Raw genomic sequence first — 21,909 nt, forward strand, 5'->3', positions numbered from 1 at the left:
AAGGATCCTCAAAGTCTCGCATTTTACACAGCAGTGGAAGGTCATAATTTCTCAGTACTCTCAAGAACTGGGTCCATGTGTAAGGCACATAAGCCAAGTTTCTATAGTAGTAATCTAAGGTGGGTCTTGAGGACAGTCATGTCCTGTGTAGGGACATTTGGAAGGTGGTAATGTGTTTTTACTGGGAAGGAACATCAGCTTGACATGTAGTGATTGAGACAAAGTCAATATTGAGACAAAGTCAATTTAAGAATTTTCAGGGTTTTTTCTTACTGTTCCCTTTCCTGCCTCAAGTTTCCCTCCATTTAAATTTGCATGAAATGAGAAATAAAAAAGAAGCCAGAAGGAAATATTTTTCTATTAATTGCTAACAAAAAGAGATGCAACAAATGAAAATCATCAGACATCCTTATGGCAAACACGTGTTCCCTGAACTACCTAACAAACACGCAAAAGCTGGTATAGCTTACAACTTACCCCATACCTATGACTGGAATTCATTTTAAGCATAAATAGTACAGGATTTTAAACTGCAGAAGACAATAAAGATACTTCAAAATTTTCTTAGCTAATAATAGTAAACAGACAGCACAGTATTTTTTTGCTTATATGAATAAAGATATAATGATCTTACAAGTGAACTGTCTGTAAATTTTTATATGCATGAGTTCCATTAAACCTTGAAAGGAAAAACATCTCTTCGATTAATACCAACTGAAGTTAAATGAAGGAAGTAGAGATTGAAAGGCTCAATTTCATTCATAATTTTAAATCTTTCAACTGACGTTATTATCCATGAAATAAATTATTAATATAGATATATCTATCAGTACTATTCAAGATTTGTACTTAGACTTCAAAAAGCAGGCACTGGTGAGAGAAGAATGTACCCGTGTTTGACACCATCAGAAAGACAAACAAAACCCCAAACCATATCTGTATCCTTATGATGCCAAGAATACAGGGCATGATTCTGAGATGTGCTGAAGATTCTAGCTTTCAGCAATCAAAATTCCACTAGCTTCAAATCACTGGGATCACAAATATTAAGCAAGGACTTAGAAGTGCTTTGCTTTGCTGCTTAGGGGCCAGAGTACTCAACAAAACTTAGAAGGCCCTCCCATGAGTAGTTCTCCTTGTCTGGAACAGGAGCTACCCACAGATCTCAAGTGCATCACTAAGAGAACATGACCTGTCACACCTCCCCATCAAATACATGCATGCACTCTTTTGTGAAATAATTTTTAAACTGGTTTGCTACTGTAGCACCTTTTATTCTCCCAGCTGAAATGGAAAATGAAGATTCCTCTGAACACAATAACTAATGCACTTTATACTAGGTAAAGAAATGCAGAAATGGAGAGTTCGACTCAGCATTTTAATTCAGAAAGCTTCCTGTTTTACTGCTTAAATTCAAAAGAATCACAGGCTTGCTTCTCTTATTTGCTTTCCATGTAGTTTCATATTAAGTAGGATATATATTGCTCACCAGAAGGACAAGAACACACCCTGAAAAAACAGAAGTAAAAGTGCATAGGAGTAAATAATTATATTTCTTTGCATTAGCTTAAACCTTTATATCATCATGCTGCAAAGCACATTAAGTTTTAGCACCAGACAGTAAGAATTTGGATCTCCTTGCAGAATCATGCAAAAAAAGAGATGCCACAGTGTTACCAATACACAATACCATTAACAGCAATTAATTTGTGTGTAGCTTTATTATAGATAGCTGAAGTGGGGAAGAATGTGGTCCAAGCATAAGAATTTTATAGATACTCAGGAAAAATGAGTGCAGTTTTGAACTCTTGCAAAAAGACTCATTTTGTATAGCCTTGTACAAGTCACAGTCTTCCTGTGCCTCATTTTTTTCCAGGGGTAAACAGGACGTGGGAATCTTTTGTCATTATGTTTATATAATATTCAACACCATGGTTTCCTAGTGTACTACTGGAATACGATTAATCATCATAAATGTCCACCTTAGAGGAGCAGGAAAGAAAGAAAGAAAGGGAAGAAAAATTATTGGAACTCAGACATTCCAAGCAGCTCAATTCTGGCTTACATATACAGACAGTGTATGAAGGAGGTTAAATGTTGCTGCACAGTATATGTATGGTAGAAAGAATAATAAAAGTAATAAAAAAAAAGGAAAACGACCTTTAAGTTACACATTTCCTACACCCTAACCATGCAAGCACATTTTTAGTTCAAAGTTCCTTGCAATTAGCTGAATGGCTTCAAAGAAACGTTCCTTTTGGGCAAATACATAACCTATTGAAAAAATAGAACTACTGGTGGCTTGCAAAAATAAGTTACTAAGCAGAAATAAAGAAAGAAGCAGAAAGCCTTGCTAGTTTGAAAATCCACTCCCCTCAGCTTACATTGCATACATTCATCCATCACCCAACTTTCATCACTCTTAGCAGTAGATACAGTTTCTGATCTCTCACTTTTCCTTACATCTTAACTTCTGATCCCCTGCATTCATCCTTATGATCTCAGTCTTTTCACTCTAAAACCGGTGGAATTTTAGAAAAAAATCCTGGTAATACACAACTCAACCATCAGTGGTTAAAAAGAGATTTTCTTAAAACTGCTAACTCCTTTAGTCAAGAAAACAGAAAAACCAACAAAAGCCCCACAATAAAACCCCAAAGCTACTTCTATGCTGGGATAAGGATGACTTTTTATAAAGCCAAAATACTCAAGGGTAACAGTTTTGATAACTGACCAACAGTGGTTAGAATGAAATTATAAGCATACATTTTCTCTGGCCTTTCAGTCAATCATTACACTGCTAGAGAACTTTTTTTACCTGAGTTTTTACTCAACGAGTATATAGGGTGTCCAAGTTCTTCCTCTCTCCTTCAAGATTACAAAGTGTAATTTTCTTTGAAGCACAAGTCTCTTTTTCTCATGAAGACAGCCTTGAAAACGTGAATTTATGTAAACTAGTAGTAAGGTCTGGATGGAACATAATTCAGCCTCCTCGTTCCTAAGCCTTCTGTCAAAGGACTGAAGAGGTAGCTCACAAAATCCTTTCTTCTAATACTGTAATGTAAAATACATCACAAATGGTGTGTTTTGAATCATAGCTCATATTAGCTTCTCGTCAAATCTCTGCTTTTAGATCTTTAACTATAGGGAACAGTAACTGTTAAGCTGGATTAGCAGGAAGCCCTAGGAAAGCCTAGAAACATTAATGACCACATTCAGATGCAAGTTTCATGCAGCTCGGATGATTTTCAACTGAGCTTTATTTACAACCACATGTGGAATCCTTGAGACAGTTTTCAAGAACTGTCTATAATTTCTTATGCAAATTATCTATGTAATTACTCAAGTTTTTTCCTTTTACATGCTTATAGACTCCAAGCTGTGATGTGCAGCACATTAGGTACTGTATACACAACTAAAACAAAGAGATCTCTCCTATCCAGAAACACAAGCTAAGCAGCTGGGAAGATGGATTATGCAGCTATGATGGAGATTTGAGGCCGAGTCTCCATCACACAGGAAAAAACAGGATCAACACATTTTATTAAAGACAAAGAAGAACAAATACTTGCACCAATTTTCTCTCTCTCTTTTCCCCCCGTATTTACACAGAAAAATACGTGTATTTAGGGCCAGTGAAACCAGCAGTCTAATTAAAACAGTGTTGTGAGACAACAAATACATCTTTTTAGTATAAAAACCATAATTGTTTGTAGTAAGCAGTAGTAAGCTACTGGTAACATGAAGACTGTTTCATGAAAAAAATGAATCTCTGAAAGCATAGGGAAAATAAGAACATTCCATTTTTGTGAGGAAATAAAGGCATCTTGTTTCATAAAAATTACACTATTTTGATTTTTAAAAACTCTTTCAAATCAATTTCATTGCCTTAAAGTAAGAAGTTGAGAAGCTATGATTTTGAATTTAAAGAAGTCCCATGTTTGATAAAACTTGTTTAAATTTAAATCTTGGAAATCTATTCACTAGCCTGTTAAAAAACTGAGTGACTCATGTACTGAAAAGCAGATCACATCATATAAACCACAAAAGAACCTTTGTGTCTCAGATTTTCAATCCTCTGGGGTTATGGCCATCATGGTTTAACTGCCTTTCTTTGCTACATATTGTATCTGCAGCTATTTACATTTCTGTTTCTTTTCAATCCTTTTTCAAAACTTAATACAAATACCTATGAAGTATGGATTTTGTTTTGCATAAACACAATGCAGTACTGCATTTCTGGTGAGTTGATGTAGGTGTCCAGGTCATGACAGTAATTTTGTTGTTTTATACTTACAGAACTGTTTATCTATAGTCAGAGATAAAGACTTTAAAGTAGCATATTTCAATTGCAAAGATTTATCCATTTTGAATTAGTTTTAACTCTTACTTTCAAGAAAACTTCTAATTTTGTTGTTTTGCTGGAAAGACAGGAACACATGCAAGGGAAGCTGAAGACCGACTTGATCACTAAATCACTGACTAGGACCTTCAAAGGACAATTTTGTCGTATACAAAACAATTTTAAACATCTATTTTTGTAAAAGATCATTAAGTGTTTATAGAAAACAAGTTCTCAATGCTTTCAGCTCCATAAGATTCTGTAGTACTGACCCATTTATAGAGGGAATTCATCAGTATTACAAACAAGATTCAGAGCCTTCACTCTCTATCTTGTGCTCAGACCCCCACTATCAGTGAGAAAATATGCTTAGGATAGTGAGAGTATGGGAAGCATGTTTTGGGACAGGAGCCCAAACAGCTATAATGACCTCTTGCAAGGTTAAGCACTCAAAATTGAGGAAATTCCAAACTCCAGGTTGCTCTGGCAACCCTGGGTAAGGAATGAGTAGACAACGCTGCACACGCGCAATCAACATGCAAGTTGCCATGATTTTCACATGCTTTTAAAACACAGATTAAAACTGCACTTGAACAGTTATGCAAGGTCTTAACTTGAAAGCTACAGCATGTGCAAAGCCCCTACAAAATATAGTATCGAATGGCTGTAATGGTTATTCAAGTGTGCGGAGTTTGTGAGACCACATCTTAGATGTTGTTAATAAACCTAACAGAAGGATGATAGGTGACGTGAAAAATTATAGATTAAATAAACAGAAAGACAGTGAATTGCTATACTTTTAAAGTTTTAAAAGGTTTTAAATTGTTATAAATCTGTTATTGTTGACAACATCTAAGGAACTAACTCATTAGCTTTTCCAAAGTCAAGTATCTGAAGCTAAATGTCAGTACCTAACAAGATATAAGAAGCGTTATAAATGTTGAACTACAAATTAGAAACTCTAAATATTTGTGTTAGGTTTTTATATTTTCCCCTTTAATGTCCAGGATGAATAAAGGTCACCATTTCTATCTCCCCCCCCCCCCCCCCCCAATATTCTTGATACATAATTCTCTGTAACTGTTATGACAGGAAGTTATACATTTCTCTATCAAAGACCTGATTTCAAGAAATTTATTATTTAATTTCATTTTTCATACCTCTATTGCTATAAGATCAATGCATAAATATGCTCCAGCTAATGGTTTCAAAAAGCCACTACAGTGTCTTGTATAGCACAACTTCACAAATGCTCACCTTAATGCATAGCAGTAACAAGATAAACAAGTGCTGTAGTTACATTATTTCTTTTGTTCAGAAAAAAGCCAAAATTATTGGTTGAAAAAACCCAGAAAAATAAAAAGGAAATACCCTAATCATAACTGAAGCTCAGCCTATTAACACAATTACAATTTATTTAGAAAATACAAGAAAACCACTGCAGCTGTTGCTGTTCAATTACTCAGATCTATAATGAAAGAAATTGCTCATTATTTAAATTATTCTATTCCCTCATCATAATTTCAACTATAGTCTGTGCCAGTTCAGTGCTCCAAAATGAAATTCTACAAAGATCTCTGTATTAAAATGATAAAAAGCTATACACCTTTACTATAGAAACTAAATTTTGAATTTGAAAATACTGTGAACCTTGAATAGGACATAAGTGGTAAAAATATAAAGCCATCTGGAAGTGTACAAATTGAAAAGAAAAAATAGAAGCTATTCTCTAATCATTCTAAACAATCACAAGAGGCTTGTACTGCCCATCAGCTGCATGTCACCCAGCATGTATGTCAAATAAGACCTACCCCATGCCCCAACACACACCACAAAAAATAGGATTAATTGCTCTCTGTCTGGTCTGGACAATTTCAGCCCCTTATGAAGCAGAACAGAGTTGTCTATCTTCTTCACTTAAAGTGCTGTGAGACTAGACCTTACATTCTGAATTAATCCTGTGATGATGTAATATGACTATTCATGGTTAAAGGATGAGGTCACTAGGAAAAATTTTGATTTCCTATTATTTATGTAGGAACTCAGTGAAAACCTTATTCCACAAAACCTAAAATTCAACCAAACGGGTTCAAATGAGAGTGTTAGTATTTTTTGACCAGTCTTGCATTTTTAATCCAAGTTCTAATCACTTAACTAGAGGTGATTTAGTAATCTAACACATCCAGGAACATAGCGTAGCTCTGGAACTTGAACTCAATTCTTTTCACAGTAAAATTACAATGGTGCAGAACAATAAAAGAAAAAAAGAAGACCTCCCCCCCCCCCCCCCCCAACAGGTCCTCCTTCAAATTCTGGCAAATAGATCCTATGAGGGAAATATATTAAACTTGAACTAAAATCTTGTTCATCTCTTAAGTATAATTTCCTCTGAAGGCTCCTTTTTCATCAAGGGTGTGGGAAGTGGTTGGGTTTGTACCACACAGCCAAAGCTGTGTTGTGAACTGAACACAAGTGTTCTGCCACCTCAAGAGAAGAGAATTTAAACATGCATACTTCTTGGACAACTTCTTGACAAATTTTTTAATTATTTATATTTTTTAATCTTTCAGTACTCATACTGAAATATCAGTACACACCCATGTGATAACACATTTAACTTTCTCATTATTTTTCAGTAAGCAATAATTGCAGGAGCTCTGGTTAAAAGGAAATTCAATAATTACACTGATTACTTGGTGAATTTGAAGAGACTTGAGCTGCAGCCTATAATTTGTGACAGGAGTTTTTAGATCTTACAATTATGGTCATTATTCACAAAAGGAGATAATGGATTTCCAGATTGTTAACAGAGAGAAGCAGTTTGATATAAAATAAAATAAAAATTTTAATTCATTAGGATATATTGCAAAGAAAAAATAATCAAAATCCATAGTCCTATAAAGAAACCCATTTTAATAAATGGGTACAAGCTGAATAAAAGGGAAAGTAATGACTTGGTCAAACCTTAGAAGGAAGCAATGCCAAAGTCATTCACCTCAAATAAAGAATGTGTAGACAGACCTGACATACGGGCACTTTCTTTAGAGAAAGCCTCTGTTTGGAGAGCAAGTCATTCTAGCTAATGGGTAAGTCATGTTCACTGACAATCACATTAGCCCTTTTTGCTATTTTAGTCAAATCAGGCTAATCATTTAGCATGCCTAATTTATATAGCTATGAGGGTGGGTTATCAGTACAGATGTACTGAAGCATAAAAGACTTGAGAACACTGACCTATCTGTCAAATTTGATCAAGCCCAATGAAATTCAATTTGTTAATCTTGCTTTACAATCCTACCCTCATGCACTCTAAACACTAATACATTATGTATTGCACTGAGATGTACAGTCTACAGTGAGACTTTTTATCTGGATTAATCAGAATCATGTATGAGCTATGTTAACATTTGGACTAAGGGACAATGCTTTTAAAATTAGAAGGCTAAAAGTAGGACTGCAAATCCATAAATATTTGTAATATGTATTTGCATGCCCAGTTCTTACCTTAAAGGACAAGACCACAATCTAATATTTTAATAACTACAGCTAATAAAAGAAGTCAGGACTGTTTTATCATTAAACAGAGAGAATGCTGGTTTTGCATGTATATATATACACACATCTACTCAAGCTTCAAAAATTAACCAATGCAAGTTACACATCTCTGGACTTCTCACTTCTCTAAAATAGTGATTAATGCTCATTTTGTGCCTAAAGCAAAGATTTCTGAGGCCAAGAGAAGAGCATACCTCTCCTAGTACCCACTCAGGCCTCATTCCAAATGAAACATCTTTTTCATCAGCTACTTAAGTTTCCAAGAGTAATGAAGTTTAACCTTAGTCTTTGAATCCAGTGCTGCTGTGAGATATCCATGGAATTTGGATACAGCAAACTGAAAGCAGTTGATTTTTTGCTGTTTCCAGTCTACTCTAAGAGCAGCTACATTTGCACAGATGATTTGTCCAATATTTGCATAATATGGTATATATATAAATCTGCAGTTAGAAGACTCTCAGTCCTGATTTGTTTCATGATAGTCCTCCCGTCCTCCTTCTGAAGGAGCATCCTACCTTATTTGTTCTCTCACCACACAGAACAAGAGAACATTCCCTGTTTTCCAGTCCCTGCCCAAATTGCATACAGAAGTTTACTGGATTGAATTAGAATCAAGCTTGAATAATTACTATGTTCCTCAATTTGAGATGAATTTGAATAATAACTGTATCCAAGTATAAGCTCCAGCAGATCTATTTTGTCCTTAAGTCATACCAGAATATTCAAGAAATATTTCTGGAACCCACAGAACACTAGCTAGAGGAGAACAACCAGAACAGACTTAACTCAACCTGTCTTAAAATGTCTTATCTATTTCTAGTAACGGAAAATAATAAATCAATCAATCAGGTAAACAACCTTCACACCCAGCTGAGTTTTTACTTTATATTATAGCTAAAAAGTAAGTAAAAGAATAAAGCAATATGATTTTTATTGGTACAGGTAGATATAATTCTGAAATCATATGGGAAATATTCAATTAACATTGATAAGACTCGAGACATGCATTGTCTGGGAAATATCTTCGGGGTTTTTTCCCATTATATTCCCATATAAGCCTGTTTTCCATATTATATTGAACATCAGTGGACATTAGACTAAAATTATAAGTAATGTGAAGTCATAGAGTCAACTCTCTTGAAGAGGTTGCCAATTTGCTCATGATCTATCCCTGCACTGTGGAGACAAACTCTACATACCACTAGCGTGCCTGAATCTTTTTGTTTCAGAGCTTGGATACCAACACCACTACAAAACAGCAGTGAATGGGACATGCAACCTTCTGATTCACACAGAATATTTCTTCCATCATTTGCTTTGCTTCTCTGTATCACTGTCTCCACCATCATGGCAACTGAGTGGGGTAAAAGCAATGTTGTTTGGAAGCCTGAACAATTTAACTCTATTCCTTTTTTTATCAAGGTTAAACCCTAAAATGTTATGGGCACAAACAATCTGAAAAAGGAGTGGGGAAAAGGAAAAGAAAGTTAAAAACAAAAAAAATCAAACCTGGCTTCCAACCTCAATTATTTTTCTAGCATGAAACTAGAAGTAATATGTGATTTTCTTAGGCAGTCATATATTGCCATTTAATCAGTTACGCCACATATTTCCATACCATGGAAAAAATACCCAACACTAACCACCTACTGTCTTACCCAGAACCAGCCTCACAATAACCGTTTTTTCAGAGCTTCCATTCATGGAAACACTATTGAGTAGCAACATTATCATCTCACTGGAAAAACTGTACAGCCTGTAAGTCTGCAACATTTCTTTGAAGGGAATATGAAATGGCACCTTCAAGTAAAACTGAAATTTCTTCTAACAAAACATAGCACTGCTCAGATAAGCAAGGTGATAGACCTGTTTGTTGAATACATGGTCTTTTATTGCTTATAAGAGGAGATACCAGACAATTTGAGATATGTTGGAAGCGTGATCTACTTCTATCTTCAATCTAGAAAAGATTGAAGCAGATGAAATCCTATGGAATGACAAGCATGAAAAACCTCAAAATCATGGCAAGTTTGCTAACCGTTTCCTTCAAATGAAAACATGTCACACAGCTCTGGCAATTCCTGGAAGAAAGTAAGTGTCTAATCTGAAAATCAATTTAACTAGAATATGTCTATTTTTCTTTCTCTTGATTTTTCTGAAGAACAGAATCATCAGTGCATCCATCGTATCACCAATGTGTGCTCGGCTATGTATAAATCATCACAGAAGAGAGGTATTGAGTTAATATTTCCAGATGCATGCAGATGATTTATGAGCACAGGTTCCATAGTATAATTAAAGGGACATGGGCTTCTATGTTACTTTGGCTTTTTTATAGCACTAGCTGGTATGATAATGCAAGGTTTGCAATGGCTAAGAAATTATTTCAGTTCCCTAATTTATGAATTATGGTTTAGGACTTGCTTTTCTTGTTCTCTCTTTACATATCTGAGGGAAGCCCAATGCTTCCCTGACTATCTGTTTACGTGTTTTGTAAGAGCTCAAGAAATAAACTCCTAATTAACTTCTGTTGGTTAAAATCTTGTTTGAATAAAGTTTTGCATTCAGAAAAAAGAAGGGAGAAGGAAATACGTATCTAAATTCTCAATTCCATTTGCCTGGAACTTGTTCCATTGGTGTGAAAAGTTATTTGTGGAGTTGTATCTATCACATAGTCACATTTACACTTCTGTATATCTTAGCAGCCTGTTAAAGCTTGCACATTTAGAATAAAGTGAAGATTCATATGTGGATGAGAGGAAAAAAAAAATCTAGAGATTCTCTAAACTAAAAATCCTGGATAATTACTTCCTGCCTAATAACAGCTAGTCTGATATTGGAAACTCCATTAGTCTCTGGATAGAAAGCTTTACTAGAAGAGCAGGAAGAAGCACAACTTCATCATTAGGGGGAAAAAAAAAAATAATGAAGGGACAGCATGGGTGTCACTGTTTAAATTTATAAAGCTTTAGTGAATGCTTTCCCATTGTGCACAAGTGAGATCATGGCCCTACCCAGATACTTCTTTTAGGAGCTCATACTGAACGGTGTGTAAGCACAAACCCCAAGGCTACTGAGTTCTAACCACAGAAATTAACTTCTCTTCTTGGATGCTGTAATGTTGAGAGAAATTTTTTTAATTGCCTTATCACGAAAGCACCAAAAGACAGCAAATACTGTCTTGCATCATATACCTTTCTAGTGGACAGCTGAGTAAAAAAGAAATTCATAACTCCACTCCTGGATTTAATTGTCAACAAAAAGATACACATTCTAACTCTTAGACCACGAAGGTAATTAATAGCTAAGTTATTTAAAATATATACATCATAAATAAAATTGTCTATATTTTTATATATGTACGTATTTATGTGTATCTATGTGTCTGTGCGTAAAATACAGATATATATACTATCCAGCTAACTATAAGACTTGGTGAAAACTTTTTTCAAAGACACACTGAAACAAAAAACTAACACATACAATATGGAATGTTACCACATGAATTAGGATGTGTTTATACTACCATATAGACTTAGAGCAAAGTAAATCACTCTTACTTCAATATACACATGTCTGAGGTGGAGTTGCGGGTTTTCTTCCTTTATTTTACTTTAAATTTTCCTCACATAACAGTTGAACCAGAGAAATTTGCATGTCGCAGAACTTGACAAATTGAGAATAATAAGTAAAAAAAAAACAAACAGGAAAATTGCAGGAGGGAAAAAGACAAACATAGTTAAATCAAAAAAGAGTTTGGTGTAAAAGAAAGTATTATTATACCTGCAATGATGTCATCCATCTGCTCCAAAGCTGCCTCCAGCATATGACTAGCGTCAGAAGCCATCATCTGTGATTTCTTCAGACCTTTACTTTCTACTGAAAAAACAGATGAAACCATGTGTATTACACTAAACCAGACCTGACAGAAAAATATGTCACTGTTACATTATAAATTAAGCCACACAAGCAAAAGTCCACACTAGCAAAAGTACAGTCTAGTAATATGAAAACTAACAAAATTGTTCCTATTCTTGATAGATAACTTGGGATTTGAGGTTTTTCATTCACTGTTAATTCATTTATTATTTTTTTTAAGAGATTTTACTAAAACAAGAAAATGCAGATGGAAACAAAACCAAACAATCTCAAATACCAGAAGCTTGAGATTCCCCTACCCCTCATCCTTAACAGTGGTTTCCTAGATTCAAAGTTCAGTGCATTTCAACATTTTGCACTGTGAGGAAAAAGATGGTTGACTAGGTTTCAATGAAGGAATGAACACATGGTGAAAAACATGCTTAATCTATAAGCAGAACTCTGTAGAAGCTCTGCTTTTTGATTGCTGCCTTAAGAGTAAAGACAATTCCGAAATAATTTTTACGCCTTTCTATATCCCTATTCAATCTTTCTACCACTTCTTTCATGACACTGAAAACAGAGTTCTTTCTGTTCTAATAACCAAAATGCCCCAGGTATGAAGTTTCTGAAGTTACTGTTGCCTCTTTAAAACAGGATTAAAGACATTCGTGTTACCATCTGACATTAAGGATAACAAACAAAATGTTCCAAAATTAGACTCTACTTGTGAGTTGGTGTTGCCGGACTCTTAGTCAAGTAGCAGTCATTCTTGTCAACAGATGACATTTCAAAGGCGAAAAAAATTTACACTATCCATTTCACTGCCAGTGAGAAAATTCTCTCTGAAATAAGGCCCTTTTGCACATCACTTCATCGCCGAAGTATGAAACCAGTGCCCACACAGAGATGAACAAGGATCGTACTTATACATAATTTTTGCAGTGCTCTAACACACAACTCAAAACACTGAAAAAGCCTAGTTTAAGGGGTCATAGAATTTTGATTTCTCTTCCATGAAGGGTGCAATTCACTCTTCTCACATTCAATCTTCTGATAAAGCAAGTTTTTAAATCTGTAATTCAAAACTGTTCAATTTTGACAGCTTTCTAAGCACCACAAAAGACACCTGTCTGACAACGGCTAGAGATATCCTTCAAATGATGCAGGTTGTAGAGAAGTGTAACAGCAATGGTCAGATGTTTGTGGGGCTGATTATTCCAATGCCACTGAAATTTCACTAATCTGTATTTATCATGCTATTACCTATGCTAAGAATTCAGCTATTCCAAATTTAAATAAATATTATAGTAATCTCTAATGGTAATTCACATAGATGAAAATATACTGGTACAGTGTTCATCCAGTGACAGATCAGACACTGGCTACCATTACCAATTGCATGACTTTTAGCTAAACCACCCGCATTTACTATCTCAGTTGGAGCCTGCCTAAACACTAGAATGTAGAATCAGCAGCCAGAGGATAAAGTCAGCTTTAAAATAAAACCTTACTCTTTTTTTTTTTTTCCAGAGGGACCGTCAGAAAAAAAAAAAATTAAAAAAAATCCTTAAAAGTACACTTGAAGCTGAGTCAAAATTAATGCATCATAAGAAAAGTTCAATCTCAGTAATAACCCAGTGCAATGGAAAATTTTTACTAACAATTCAAAATTATTTGCTTCTCTTAAAAACTAAAAGTCCTGAGACACAGGCTTTTTCTCCGTGGTGCTGGTGAAATATACACAAAGAAAGCTAACTTATTAATAACCTCTGTGTTACCAGTAAGGTGTGTGTCCTATGTCCATTCTAGTCAATGTATACAACACCACTATCTAGAGGGACAGATGCAGGAGTAAGAGTCAGAAACTACTATGCTCTAATTTGAGCTCTGCCATTTATAGCTTGTTGTAATGGGTAAACCATTATTTAACTTCAGATCAAATTAATCTGAAGAGCAATATGAGAATGCCTTATCAGAAAATGGAAGAAATATCTTTAGTGTCACCCAAGGCAAAGATTAATGTAAATGAATGGTTGGTTTTGGTCTCTTCATTTTTATCAAATTAATAACTTGAGTATGAACAATGCTAAATGTAACTGAATTTCACCAAAATGCATCTGACTGAAAAATTTCATTTAATGGTATTGGAAATAACACAAATTATGCTCAGAATAATCTGGAAAGTCATTAAATCAGCTGATGTAAACTTAAAATTTCAGAATGCTTACACATGTGAACATTACAGACACTCTCTCTGATTCTGTTGCCAATTTGTTGGTTTTGGTAGATTTCCATCTACTGTTGTCACATCTACCTGCCAGTAGCTTAGTAGAGTCACTAAATACTTTAGAGATACCTGATTCTCAACTGCAATAATCCTTCTTCCTTGCAATATTTCCCCTAGTTCAAAGCAACCATAACATCGGTAATAATCACCTCAGTGAAAGGAAATCCACCTACAGTAAGCAGCTGCCAAAGAGGCACCTAGGCTACCTTGCTCGTTTGGTGGATGTTGCTACCAGCCATTCCCCCAGAAATCTATGGCCACCAGTTGTGTTGGTAAACCAGGACAGCAGACTGGCTCAAAATTAGAAGAGAGAAGACGAGTGAAAAATACTAAACATAGCATAGAGTTTCTATTGCTACACTGCACTGCATGCTCTTATTTGTGCTGTAAGCTACTGCTCCACGTGCTTAAAGTGGCTAGAGCAATACACAGATGTTATTAACAAAAAATGCAGAACTACCATTTCTTCCAAACATCAAATATAGTATTTGACCATCTGTAGTGAAAAAGGTACAGAAAAAGCTGATACATTACATTATAAACTTGAAATTTTACTTTTACAAAGACCTTCAGTCAAGACCTTGGCACAAACCATTAAGTTTTGCTGAAAATATCACCAGAACCAAGTCTTCTATCTCCTCCCAGCCTCCACAGTCTGCCTGTATCCACAATGTATTTTGCTGCTTAACTGCATTAAGCTAGAGTAAAACCTGCTGACCAAACAATGATTTATTAATAAAAGCAAAGTTCTTTGCTCCAGAGCAATAATGTAATATTACTTGCTTGACATCTTTTTCTAGACAGACCTGTTGCTTGTGCTTCAGGCAAGTCTTACTTTCCCAGACACTCCCTTCTTACACTTTGACTGTTCTGAGCAATATTGTGAAAAGAGCTTGTTAGCTCTCATATGCTTTCAGTTACCATTTCTGATCTAGTTCTATAGAAATACCTGCAATTGTGGATTATTTTTTTATTATTACTAAATAACAAGACACCTGTATCAATCCCAAGGTATGCTGAGTGCATCAAACAGGATCCATCTATTTGCTGGTATTTTAAATGCAATTCCTTTTATGGTTTTCATTCCTGAATGACATCAACAGATGCAGAACACCATGACTTATCTACCTATATAAAAATATACATATATTTTGAAAAATAAGTTATTTCAGCTTTGGTAAGGACTGAACAAAAACTATCTCTAACATTACAGTACAAGCTTTAATGTTAGCAAATTCAAACCTTCAGGATTTATTAGACTAATTTATATACCAGCAAAATACAAGAACCCATCTACTCACCTTTTCAGGTCCTTATGAAGAAAAGAATTTACTTTTTCGCCTGATCAGTAAAAATTGCTCACTATTAATAGCCAAAGTTTTACTGTTAAGCAGATGTAAGTCTAAATTATTATCATCCCTTCTAAGGCACACGCTCATACTAATTTAGAGCCCAGCCCACAAAGATATTGCAACCCTGTTTGTTATAATTACCTAAGTAATAAGATCTTCCAGGAAGTGCAGACAGAGTGAACTGGTCTGAATGCCCTAAATATATTTTGCTCAGCTAGCTTTACCCTATAAATCCCAAGCTGAAATTTGCATTTCAAATAAAATATCTCTGGTAGAACTATTGTGCTTAGAGCCAATATCCCTTGCAAATTTCTTAACCTACTTTCTGTATGTAAAACTACAGCTTACTGTGTCCAAAAAGAACATATTAACAGACATATTCACTATGAGCAAGACATATTCAGAATTGTGAAAAGCCTTAATTAAATTTGAATCTTTCACGGCTGCCTTGAACCAGCAGCTGTCCAGAGATAAGAATGTGAACATTTAGGCAACTCATAACTCAGATGTTTTTCCAAGGTTGCTCCTAATAATTAGGTCGCCAACTTTATCAGTTATGGAGAGAGATGTGATTTTTGACAAGAACTCTTGAAATCCAGATCTTGCCTTAATATCAATGCTTTGAGTGGCCTACAAATTCCTCATTTAGAAGACACAGCTAATAATTAACTACCCCCAGCTTTTTTCTGAGATGAATAAATACGTGTTTGTAAACTGTTTAAAGATTCAAATTCAAGTATCATATTGCTTTGTACTTAATGGTATAATGAAATATCAAGTGGCTTGGGTAAGCTTTAGAAGTCCTCCCTGTTTTTTTCAGCTGCAAGATGACTCCTGAGCTGGAATGAACGAACGTGCACAATTTCCACCCCCGTCATTTCCCACCTTGCTTCTCCCCCAGCCACAAGCTGTATTGTATCCAGTCACCCCACGGGAACACAATTGCTGATTCATCTCCAACCTGGCTCGGTAGTTCTCACAACACCATCAAATAAAAAAAGTTATAAATACATATTTGAATCATGGCCTTTTAGAACCTGGCATACCTCTCTAATTAAGTTAATCCTTAGTCCTAAATAACTATCCACAGCTGCTGGCAACAGAAGAATTTCTGATGATCACTAGAATGACCGCCTAAGGAACACTACTTATATGGCATCTTCCAGGACTATCCAGCCAGAAATCCGACTCATCTGACTATAACTTAAACACTACTTGCTCTATTTCCCCTTCATATGCTTCATTGGAATAGGCAGAAGGGTAAATAGAACCTTTCCTTCTTTGATTACCCTTTATGTAATAAATAAAACCAAGAATATAGAGGGTTTTTTAAGAATAACTAGAATGGGAATAAAAAAAAATAAAATAAAATTATTTTCAGTCAGAAAGTGTAAAAGGTCCACACTAAGGAGGAGAGGGAAACTCTAGAGAGAAATATAGATTAGCCAAAGCTGAATGAAGACCTGATACTGAACTATTTCAGGTAGATGGTAGAAGAACTGGTAAAGTCTCTAGTCAACATACTGCTGGGAGTCCTTACATGAAGGGACATCCTTAGGCAAAGCACAGTACTAGTACAATACCTCCGTGGTGAAAATGAACTAAGGTCATTAACTAAATAAGCTAAACTGACTTATGTAGGCAGCTGGGTATTACTCTGGCACTGTAAAACCACCACATTTATGTGCTGCTGATAAAAGCAGACTGACAAGCAGTAAGAACTGTGCTGCTTTTAAACATATTATACTAAATAATTTGATTTAAAATATGAAGAGAACTGAATGTAGTTAAATTTACTGCATTATGAAGTAGCAAAGTCAAAGCCAAACATCTGTTTTTAAAAATAAACCCATTAAGTTTGCTAATATGAGTCTGAACCTCAATTTTGGGGGAAGGGAGGGAGAAGGAAAAAAGAAAGCACCCTTAAATATATGCTAAAGGATCTGATACTTTATGATGCTTTAAGAACACAGATCGCCACATAGTAACTCCTCCACATGGATATTAAGTTACAGTTGCTATTGGTACCATAACCAAATTTCCTGACTCATGTTTGTACAAGGTCTCATCCTTACATATAAAAGCTGACGCTGACAGAATGGCATGTGCAAAGTGAGGTTTCTTCAGCTCCTCTCTATAGCAGTTCTGTCAACTGTAGAAAGCGCTTCATTCCTTCAGTGTTGTTTTAAACATTGCTTATAAAAGCTTAAAAAAGCACTTCATAAATTAATTTTAAATTGTTATCAGATATTTTAAGTTTTCTCTTTGTTATACACAATATAAAGGGAAATGTTGTAGCTTCCAACTTTGCAAATGTTAAAACCAAAATTGCGTTCATTATTTATTATTGAATTAAACCAAAATAACCACTAATTATTTTAGTTCAGTTGTCATCTAACTAGTTCCAATTTCTAGCTAGTTAAAACTTCAAAAAACCACAGTGAATAAATGCTTTGGATTTAAACTTCAACTGCATAAACCATTACCTGGTAAAATACACAGGGCGGGGGGAGTTTCTGAACCAAAACATGAACATTTGTGGTCTTAAAATAAATTTAAAGATGAATGGCATACAAAACTCAGATTTGGTACTACAGTTCACATTTAGTTATAAAAGTATTACAATTAAGAAGAGTTACACCTCCAAAATTCTGACAATTAAAATAAACATGTCCGTCCGTCTGCCCCCCTCCTTCTTATCTCAGGTATTCACCAGCATCAAGGTTACAGCTTCAAATTTTCTTACATGAAAGACAATGTTTCAACTAGGTCTTCTAAGTTACTTAACTCCAGATTCAATGCCTGGGAAACTGCATCCCCGCCCGCCCCCCCGCCCCGGAAAAAAAACCCCAAACAACAAAAACCAAAACCACACAAGAGTTGAAAAACTTAAGCTGAGAAATGATATAATGAATGATCCTGTGAAAGTAAATTCATGCTCTAGTAAATTGAAAGGTGAGAAATGGTAATAAACACAGAATTCACGCACTAATGAACTCTGCCCTAGAGTAAAACAGAGGACAAGACCTTGACAGAAATTGAGAGAGATTAGGTATATATGATTAACAGAAGTATTCAAAGATATCCTGTATAAAAATCCTAAATATTTAGACAAATTATACTGCTGGAAAAAACATTCTTTAAAACTTGAGAATTACAAATAATGTTTCTTATGGTTCATAAATAGTTCTCAGGCTTTTTCAAATCTCTCTTAAGCAAAGGCTTCTCAGCCTGGCCATGACAACGTAATTGATCAGGCCAGCCTGTTATGGAAAATCCTAGTGTTCAATTTTTGTTTGCCTTTCTGCATTTCAGTAAGTTTTGTAAATGGAAATCATTCTTCTTGCCCATTAAGCTGTTACAGAACCAACTCAGCAGAACAAGCACTACTAATAACTAACTTTATTAATCTATTAACTATATGTGTATAAATCCCACTAGGGATACAGAAGTGTATATGGGCACTGTGAAACAGAGATTTTGCATTAACTTATGCAGGTACCATCTGGAATACTATTCTGAAAACACAGATGTTTCTTTAAAGGAGGCCAGTGCTAACACAGGGCCAGAAGATCTGATATCTCAAAGAAATGTAAGGAGGTCCAATTTTCACATCTGTTCACAGTGTCCATTTTCTTCAGTTGCTTGATGTACACAGAGGATGTTGTAAAAATCAGCTACTTTGCCAACAAAGAGCAAACACTCCTCAGCCAACTGTCTTACTTACTAGAACCCATACAGTCTTTGGTCCTAGTGCTTCAACTTCTATTTATTCTTGCCTGTAGTGTAATCAAGACAGGTATCCATCAAATTCATATGACTCAGAGGCAGAAAACAGCTATGTATTTTTGGAACTCTTATGACACTGTAAGAACAGTCATGCTCGTTCAGTCTGTCCGTCCCAGTGCTCTGTCTCTAATGATGTTCAGTGCAACACAGGTGCATAGTGATCAGTCTCCTGTTCTTTTTCACAGTAATCAGCAAGAATGAGACTTCATGAAACACAGACTGGATAGGAACCATGCTTCATAGATGTTGAAGGACCTACCCTCTGTAGATTTATCTGATTTCTATTCAAATCCATTTTGTATAATTGTTCAGTGAATGCTCTGACATCACCAACCCAACAGAGGTTAATCACTGCTCACTTTTTCATGCCACCATCTTACAGTGTCTTTCCAGTCCTATTCCCTTTTCTCCCCCTATAACATCCCTGTTTAACTGAAGAGTCATTATCCTGCAAGTCTCTCCTCAGAGTAAACCAAATCCATACTTTTCAACACACTCGCTGCTTCTCTATGTACTTGTTCTTGTTTTATTGTACCATAGCTGAGATGAGATGACCAAGGCTACATGTAGCATTCAAGTTGCAGGGTATTTCTGACCTTTAGAAAAATGCCACAGAAGAAATACATGACAACATAGGTGAATATGTGAATGTTTCCACGCAGAGTAAAAGCAATGAATGTTTACAGAAATAACTCACTTCAGAGGATTAGAAGGGTAGAGAGCACTAAGCGTTCCTTAAAACGGACCTTAGAAGTTGAGGATTGGTAGAGGAATTGGCACCAGTGGACACTGAGATATCCAAGATCTGTTCTTTGGCAACAGAACCTCAGAACAAAAAGGAGGGTTGACATGCTAGAAAAATGACTTCCTACAATCAAAAGAGACAATTTTCATCCACAGGATTTCTACGGTAAAAAGCTGAGGTCTGGGTTAGACTACACACAGAAACAGTCCAACATAGACACAACTAAGAGAGATATTTTTTATGATTATTTCTCATTACAAAATTATCTACTCTTGGGTTATTCAGGTTATAAAGCTCCGTCCTGAATTTGCCTCAACTTTATTAATGTGATATGAAGACTTGTGAAGTCTAAACTCAGCTTTAGACATAAGGCTTAAAAACGAATACTAAAAAGACGGCTTTTTTGACTTTGTAAAATTTAATTTCATATTAATATTTTTTCCCTCTGAACCATTTTGTGTAGCAATTTATAAATAACTGGAAACATCACTAGGCTGCTTTAATATGACCCACCCTGCATCTGTGAACACAAACATGCTGAATTCATACTAACAGGAACTGTCAGTATCAAGTACTTCTGTATAAATTTAAGCTTCAGTAGCTATTTTGAGGAAAGTGTCTGTGGGAAACAAAGAAAGGAAAAATATACTTCTGCTAGAAACAGCAAATTCAACTTAAGCGAATCTGCTTGGATTAAAAGCATTAAACTAGGAACAACACATAGATCACTATGAAAAGCACCATATCCACATTACTCATCATGTCAATGAAAACATAAATTTTAACAGCTGTGTCAGTTTAATGCCTATGTTTATAAACAAAACATTCTTATATTGATTGCTTGCTGAAGATTAATGAAAATCTTTGGAAAAAACTGTCTTCAAGTTTTTCTCTTTCTCTGCCTAAATACTAAGTATAACCAAGAGGCAAAAATTCCCCATGGAAAGTTAAATCCTGATCTAAAATGGCACATTTTGTTGATTTTGCTCCTCCATTATCCAGAATATGGGACATCTTACTCCTTGCAGAACTGGCCAACAAGTAAGGAAGCAGCTGTATCAAACATTGTGCCACAGCTGATTTCTAAATCAGAGAATGATATATTCTCCTATCATATTTACTTTCCATACTTAATGGATTAACATAATTTTCTAATTATGAGAAAAAGCATTATACAGAGAGGCAATGTTGCATTACAGACACAACAGTAACTTGACATCCAAAAGCAACATTTAATACTTTTAAGATTCACGTAGGTGAGAGAAACTTGTAGTATTTCCTTTATTCATGTTTTTCCAGTGGATCCTAGAAAAAACCCAAATACCAAGATGACTAGAGACAGATTAAGAACTCACTGAAACCAAAAGATGATTTTAGAGGGAACACATAGCAGCCCATAATGAATATGTGACTAGATATATAGGTCTCCTCAATGACCTATTCTATGGAGGAGCTGTATTTGCTCACAGAAAAACATGTTTACCTAGCAAAGGATCTTAACAGAATCACCACGCTGAAAACCCACCCAATTGCTCAGCTTTTCTATTTCACATTCATCTATGCATGCTGCTACTGTTTCCGCTCTATTGTCACAACTGAAACAAATAAGTTTCAGGTAACTGTATATCCAGTTTTGAGTATTTGGTGAAACTTTTTTACAGGCTAACAAAAGAGTTCTGAAGTGCCCAGCATGCTGCCTCCATAGAGTAGATACATCCAGTGGCACAGGATACAAAAGAGATCCTAGAAGTCTACTGTTATCTATCGCACCTTTTACTACCAAACATGCTAGGCATTCTCAAGTTGTTACCAACCACAAAGCCCATCATGTTGTGTCTGCCAACGATTTCAAGGCATTTATTCTCAATTCTGTACAAATGTAAAATGAACAAGTTTCCATGTCACATCATGTTATCAAGGGAAGTCGAATCAATTTGAACTTCTCCTTATAAAATATACATGATATGTAGGACTAAGA

The 21,909-nt window shown here is 35.3% G+C and overlaps 1 protein-coding gene across 8 annotated transcripts in view; it reads right to left on the reverse strand.

Moving 5' to 3' along the window:
• Nucleotides 1-21,909, reverse strand: part of PPFIBP2 (PPFIA binding protein 2) — a 107,926-nt gene that overhangs the window by 77,125 nt on the left and 8,892 nt on the right. For 6 of the 8 annotated variants that reach the window (XM_049820491.1, XM_049820486.1, XM_049820489.1 and 3 more), the window contains exon 2: nucleotides 11,681-11,776. In XM_049820491.1, the coding sequence (XP_049676448.1) occupies nucleotides 11,681-11,747 (67 nt within the window). In that variant the 5' untranslated portion in view covers nucleotides 11,748-11,776. Of the gene's footprint in view, nucleotides 1-2,818; nucleotides 2,992-11,680; nucleotides 11,777-21,909 lie in introns of those variants that run through there. The other 2 variants (XM_049820484.1, XM_049820490.1) reach the window with 2 other exon arrangements.

This window comes from Accipiter gentilis, chromosome 17, assembly GCF_929443795.1.
Source record: "Accipiter gentilis chromosome 17, bAccGen1.1, whole genome shotgun sequence".
Classification (NCBI taxonomy): Eukaryota; Metazoa; Chordata; class Aves; order Accipitriformes; family Accipitridae; genus Astur; species Astur gentilis.